This window comes from Hordeum vulgare, chromosome 6H, assembly GCF_904849725.1.
Source record: "Hordeum vulgare subsp. vulgare chromosome 6H, MorexV3_pseudomolecules_assembly, whole genome shotgun sequence".
NCBI classification, from domain to species: Eukaryota; Viridiplantae; Streptophyta; class Magnoliopsida; order Poales; family Poaceae; genus Hordeum; species Hordeum vulgare.
Window position 1 is genome coordinate 335,269,063 of NC_058523.1, and position 6,885 is coordinate 335,275,947.

General features: G+C 41.0%; 1 protein-coding gene across 4 annotated transcripts in view; it reads left to right on the top strand.

The window, feature by feature from the left end:
• The first annotated feature begins 4,810 nt into the window (after positions 1-4,810).
• LOC123401502 (telomere length regulation protein TEL2 homolog) overlaps positions 4,811-6,885 on the top strand; it is a 10,113-nt gene continuing 8,038 nt past the window's right edge. For 2 of the 4 annotated variants that reach the window (XM_045095324.1, XM_045095326.1), the window contains exons 1-3: positions 4,811-5,337; positions 5,837-5,926; positions 6,663-6,880. In XM_045095324.1, the coding sequence (XP_044951259.1) occupies positions 6,679-6,880 (202 nt within the window). In that variant the 5' untranslated portion in view covers positions 4,811-5,337; positions 5,837-5,926; positions 6,663-6,678. Of the gene's footprint in view, positions 5,338-5,437; positions 5,550-5,836; positions 5,927-6,648; positions 6,881-6,885 lie in introns of all 4 variants that reach the window. The other 2 variants (XM_045095325.1, XM_045095323.1) reach the window with 2 other exon arrangements.

Below are 6,885 nucleotides of genomic sequence, written 5' to 3' on the forward strand. Positions count from 1 at the left end.
AATACTTGGATATGTAAGCATCTTTGCACTTATCAGAAGAATCGATACTATTTTTAGGCAAAGAAGAAAACCAAGTTTTTGCGCGATCTCGCAACGAGAAAGGAAAAAGCTTCAACTTAATCACGCCATTATCCACATCTCTTTTATTTTGCATATCGCAAAGCTCAATGAAGGTATTGAGATGGGATGCGACATCTTCACTAGGAAGGCCAGAGAATTGCTCTTTCATAACAAGATTCAGCAAAGCTGCGTTGATTTCATACGATTCCGCACTAGTGGCGGGAGCAATCGGAGTACTAATAAAATCATTATTATTGGTACTCGAGAAGTCGCAAAGTTTGGTGTTTTCAGCCATGATGACTTCAACAAACAAGCAAGCACACAAGCAAGCAAGAAAACTGGCAAAGAAAAACGGCAAAGGGCAAAAGAAAGCGGCAAAAAGGCAAAAGAAAAAGGCAAAGGAGAAAGGCAAATGAAAACGGCAAATGTGAAGTGGGGAGAGGAAAATGAGAGGCAACTGGCAAAAAAAGTAAATGCAAGAGATGAGTTTGTGAGACCTACTTGGATAGATCTCTCCTTCCCCGGCAACGGCGCCAGAAATTCTTCTTGCTACTGCAACAAAAGACCTTCCAACGGTGCCAGAAACAAGCGTGGTGCGGCACCAGGAATCCTTCTGCTACGGCTACGCCTTTAGGGACTTCCTAGGCAAATATGCAAAGGATTCCCCCGTGGCCTTGGAGCCTTGCGTTGGTGTTCCCTCGAAGCAGAAAGGCTGATGTAGCACAGCGGCGGTAAGTATTTCCCTCAGTTTTGAGAACCAAGGTATCGATCCAGTGAAGGAGTATCACAAGTGCCTGCACAAACACAAAGAGCTTGCTCCCAACGCTATGAAGGGGTTGTCAATCCCTTATAGATTGTTTGCCAAGTGAGAACTGAAAGCAACAAAGTAACAAAGCAAAGTAAAAGCGAAAGTGGAAACGATAGGTGTGAATATACCCGGGGGCCGTAGTGTTCACCAGTGGCTTCTCTCATGAAAGCAAGTAGACGGTGGGTGAACGAATTACTGTCGAGCAATTGATAGAACCACGCAAAGTCGTGACGATATCTAAGGCAATGATTATATCTATAGGCATCACGTCCAAAACAAGAAGACCGATACTTTCTGCATCTACTACTATTACTCCACACGTCGACCGCTATCCAGTATGCATCTAGTGTATTAAGTCCAAAAGAACAGAGTAACGCCTTAAGCAAGATGACATGATGTAGATGGACAATCTCATATCTACGACAAAGCCCATCTTGTTACCCTTGATGGCAACTACACGATGTGTGCCTTGCTGCCCCTACTGTCACTGGGAAGGGTCACCACACGGTAAGAACCCAAAACTAAGCACTTCTCCCATTGCAAGAATCATAGATCTAGTTGGCCAAACAAAACCCAAGACTCAGAGAGACTTACAAGGATATCAAATCATGCATATAAGAAATCAGCAAAGACTCAAATATATATCATAGATAATCTAATCACAAATCCATAATTCATCGGATCTCGACAAACACACCGCCAAAGAGGATTACATCGGATAGATCTCCATGAAGATCATGGAGAACTTTGTATTGAAGATCCAAGAGAGAGAAGAAGCCATCTAGCTACTAACTACAGACCCGTAGTTCTGAAGTGAACTACTCACGAGTCATTGGAGGGGCGATGATGTTGATGAAGAAGCCCTCCAACTCCAAAGTCCCCTCCGGCAGGGCACCGGGAAGGGTCTCCAGATGAGATCTCACGGAAACGAAAGCTTGCGGCGGCGGAAAAGTGTTTTCATGGACGCCTTGATTTTTTCTGGATTTTTAGGGAATTTCTAGGCCAAAGACCTAGGGAAGGGGAGTGCCAGGGAGGCCACAAGCTTGGTTGCCGCGGCCTCCCCCCTGGCCGCGGCAATAGGGCTTGTGGGCTCTCTGTGGGCCCACTTGCTTGGCCCTCAAGCCTCCCGATCTTCTTCCGTTCTGAAAAAAATCATTTTGGGGATTTTATTCCGTTTGGACTCCGTTCCAAAATCAGATCTGAAAAGAGTCAAAAACACAGAAAAAACAGGAACTGACACTTGGCACTGAGTTAATAAGTTAGTCCCAAAAAAGATATAAAAGGTAAACAAAACATCCAAAGTTGACAAGATAACAACGTGAAACCATAAAAAATTATAGATACGTTTGAGACATATCAGTTCTCCTTGAAGCACTAGGTTTAATATTTGTGGAAGACAATAGCCAGAATACCAATATGATAAACCAATTCTGTCAAAATACCACTAAGAAAACTAGCCAATATAGCACTGCCTTCCTTATTTTCATTGGCAAAATAGCACTTTTGTTACTCAAACCGTTGGAAATATGTCAGATATTTACTTATTCCAAAGAAAAAAATTGAAAACAAACCTTGAACTTGTAGGCGGAAGCTAAATCAAATCCTCAACTTACAATTTTTAAAATCAACACACCGAATTTTCTAATCCCGGTCTATTTTAAACCCTGTAGGTATTTAGCTGGTATTTTTGTACTTCATGTTTTATGAAAAAATAAATCCCTCAAAAAATGAAAAATATAAAAAAACTTGGTTCATGTGTGTTAGGCTGGCCGAGTCGCAATCACATATAACAATCTTGGGGATTTGAGCTGCCACGTCGATAATTCTGTTTGGCAACGTTCTCAAAATTTAAAATAGACCAGGATCGAAGAGTTTGATGTGTCAATTTTTGGAATTACAAGTTTCGAATTCAATTAGCTTTCGTCTATAGATTTAGGCCCTGTTTGGTTTCAATAAGGTCGTGTTTGGTTTCAATAAGTCATGACTTAAAACCAGTGACTTATAAGTCACGCCTGTTTGGTTGTCATCTGACTTATAAGTCACCTTTTCATGCAAAAGTGGGTGACTTATAAGTTTTAAGTTGGGATGGAGCAACCTATGACTTATAAGTTGTGGTTACTTATAAGTTGGGTCTGTTTGGCAAAATAAGTCACTTTTTGCACTTTTCAACTTATAAGTTGGTGACTTATTTGGAACCAAACATGGCCTAAGTCAGGTGACTTATAAGTCACGTGACTTAAAACCAGTGACTTATAAGTCATGTTTGTTTGGTTGCCATCTCACTTATAAGTCACCTTCTCATGCAAAAGTGGGTGACTTATAAGTTTTAAGTTGGGGTGTAGCAACTTATGACTTACTAGCAAAAGGGCCCGAGCGTTGCCACGAAAAAAAACATAATCTCCAATGATGGTGACCATATTATGTTCACATATCATCGCTTGATTTAGAAATTTTGTGCACAAATTTATTAACATATCATCGCTTGAAGTAATCTTTACATTTTCAAAAAATATATATCATGGTTGTCAAAAATCTTGGTAACTCAAAGATTTATTCTGAATTTCAAGATTTTTTCTTAGAAAACATACAATAATAATCCGATCCATCCAACAGTTAATTCTTCAAAATTCACACATGTATATTGTCACAAAGACTTAGAAGCATTAATGTTTAACTACATACATTAGAACTTTGTGAACAATTTTACAAATATGGGAACAATTTTAAAATTGAGAACATTTTTTACAATTTACAAACATTTAGTAAAAATCGTGAATATTTTTTATATTTTGAACGGGTTTAAATATTTTCTTTCGAATTGGCGACCAATTTAAGAAAAGACGAACATAATTTTTGATGTTGGAGAATTTTATTTTAAATTCACAAACATTTTTTGAAACGCATGAAGTTTTTCTGAATGAACAAACATTTTTATAAATCAGTAATATATTTATTAAATTCATGGACATTGTTTTGAAATTTGCAAAAGAATATAAAAATTCGACGCTCTTTTTGAACCCTATTTTTAATTCAAAATAAAAATTCGTCAGCATTTTAAATCAAAATTCCTATTTTATAATATGCAAAAGTTTTTGTAATTCTAAATTATTTAAATATAAATAAACAAAAATGGAACGTTAAATAAAAAAAGAAACTATCAAAACAGGCATTAGCTATTTTTAAAATTTTAAGACATTTTTTAAATGCATTAACATATTTTTAAATTAGAAATCATTTTGTTAAATGCCTTTAATAATTTTTATTACATGGAATTGTATTTGAGATCATGGACTTTTCTTATTGTACAAACATTTTTCTAAAATTGCAAACATTTTATTGTGTATGCGAGCATTTTTCACAAAACTTCGAGCAGTTTTTGAAGTCACAAACATTTTAATTTTTTAAATATGTTGATTTATAATTTTCAGTTTATTAAAATATTAAAGATTATTTGAAGTTTTTAATTATTTAAAATAAAAAAATAAAACGAAACTGAAAATAAATAAATAAACGGAACTAAAAGCAGGCGCATGTGCATGGGCCGGTCCATATGGTGTGCTGGAAATTCTTCCAGCATGCAGAAGGTAATATAGAAGGTTTTTACATGGGCCGGCCATTTTTTGCTTTGTGAAACGTTTTTAATTACTTATCGATGGCATGGTAAGTAATTTATGCAAACTTTAGGAATAATTTTCAAGACGATCAGAAACAGTATTTGCTTTATTATTAGGGAGAGATAAGTTGGGGTGACTTATAAGTTGGGTCTGTTTGGTAAAATAAGTCACTTTTACACTTTTTAGCTTATAAGTTGGTGACTTATTTGGAACCAAACAGGGTCTTAAGGTTTGTTTTTGACTTTTTCCTATTTCAAAATTAACCCTATCCAGCCCTCCCGTACCCTGTTTCTTAAAAAAAAAAAGCCCTCCCGCACCCAACAGCCATGACGGCGCGAGGAAGAAGCAGCCCTCGCCGGCGGCTGACCGCAGCTCCCCTCTCCCTGTAATCCTCACCGCCATCCATCCCCGGCCCTAGCCTCCTCTGTCATCCGGCCTTCTCCTGCCTGGTCGCGTGCCTGGGCAGCCCGGCGCCCGGCGCCCGTCGACCGCAGCTCCCCTCTCCCTCTAATCCTCTCCGCCATCCATCCCCGGCCCTAGCCTCCTCTGTCGCCCGGCCTTCTCCTGCCTGGTCGCGTGCCTGGGCAGCTCGGCGCCCGGCGCCCGTCAATCCTCTCCGAGGGCGGCGCCTGGCTGGGCTCCGGCGCCATCCGGCCCGCAGCCGCAGCTCGCCTCGTCCTGCGTCCCTGCTCTGCCTCGCCCTCCTGTCCTGCTCGCCTGCCCCGGGACTCCCGCGTGCCTCCATTGGCACGGGTTGCAGGTGCCCCAACCTGCTCGGCCGCCCCTCTCTCGGCAGTGCCCGGCTCCTCTGCCTGCAGCAACTTGCTGCCAGTCACTACATCACAACAGCAGAAGGTAAACCCCCCCCCCCCCCCCCCCCCCCCCCCCGGTTTTCCATGAATTTTCTCATTGCAAGTGCAGCAAATTTAGATTTTGCTGTGTTTATGTGTTTCAGAAACGATTCCATGGGCGATTACAAGGTAGAAATAGATGTTCAGTCTTACTTGACGATTGTAGACGGCAAACGAGTGTACAAAAGGGGCTATATTGTTGTTGGATGATGCAAAGTAAGATTATGTTGAGTTGGTGATGTTTTCATGTCAATTGGCTGTTAAAATGTTGCACCGTAGCTGCTTTTTGTTTGCTGAAATGTATACTTGGGCTGTGAAGAGGTAAGGGCATAGAAGTCTTCTTTGGATGGTGTTAGTCTTAGTCACTAATGGTATTTTGGCAAGAGAAAACTGAAAGTAGTGCTATATTGGCATGTTTGTTTTTCATAGTGGTATTTTGGCAAGTTTGGTTTCTCATAGTGGTATTTTGGCTATTGTCTCTAATTGTGGGCCACAAGGAGCAGCCGAGCAGCAGCGGCACAACAGTAACCACCGGATTGCCAGCATCATCCATCGCACAGCCAAGAACCACCCAGCCAGAGGTCCTGCAGTAGGTAATTTTCTTTCTTTCTCTAAATTCTTAGCTATTACTACCTCCGTCTGAGTTTATTAGTCCTTGTGTTCTTGGTCATATTTTAACCACGAGTAGCAATTTAATAGCTGTACATGGTATTGAGTCCTTGTAATGCGCCCACAAATCATATGAAACATGTGTACTTCTTCTCGTCAATTTTGGTGAGCTGTTTGGTAGTATTCACCACCGGGCCGCTAGGCATGAAGCTATTGGAGATGCTTGCCGGGCTCACAGCATCTTCGGTGATTTTGTTGAGTTTGATGTGTCTTACTTGTATATGTATTAATTATAGGACTGATTCAGATATGTTTCATTAAAGCTGACTCCAGCTTCTTGCACTTGTGTGCAGAAGATGGTTGCTGTAGATTTTTTTTAAATTGAATTCAAATATTTGTTTTCTTGCATCCGGCAAGTCATCTGGGTTCCCTGATGGTCGGCCTCCAGACATGGTTTGTTGTTTCTTCTTGAGCCACTGTTGTTGTGGGAGTTTCTTGTCAATGCTCCTTCTGAACATTATATTTCTTTAAATCAATATGTTTAATTCATATATGCAACTAGAATTAATATTTGGTATGACTTCTTTTGTTTTATGTTTGGCTGTTGTTCTTGTAAAAAATGTTGAGCGCTGAGTAATGTCTAATGAAGTAGTACGATTCACTGGAATTTTAAATAAATTGTGTACTCATTTGCTGGCACACCCAGCTATTTCTGTGTAGCTCCGCTAGTGCTCTCATGGCGAGCAAGCCAAGCAGCGCCATGGCGGCGGCCTCTTTGGAGGGTGGCGGCGGAGTAACGCGCTTGGAAGCCCTGGTCATGGACAAGGTGGCAGAGGCCGCCGACGCAGTCGCCACAGCGTCGAGCGCCGGTGAGGTGGTCCGCGCGATCCATGCCGTTGCTGTCCTACTCTTCCCCGTGGACTCGGCCACCGTCGCTGGTGAG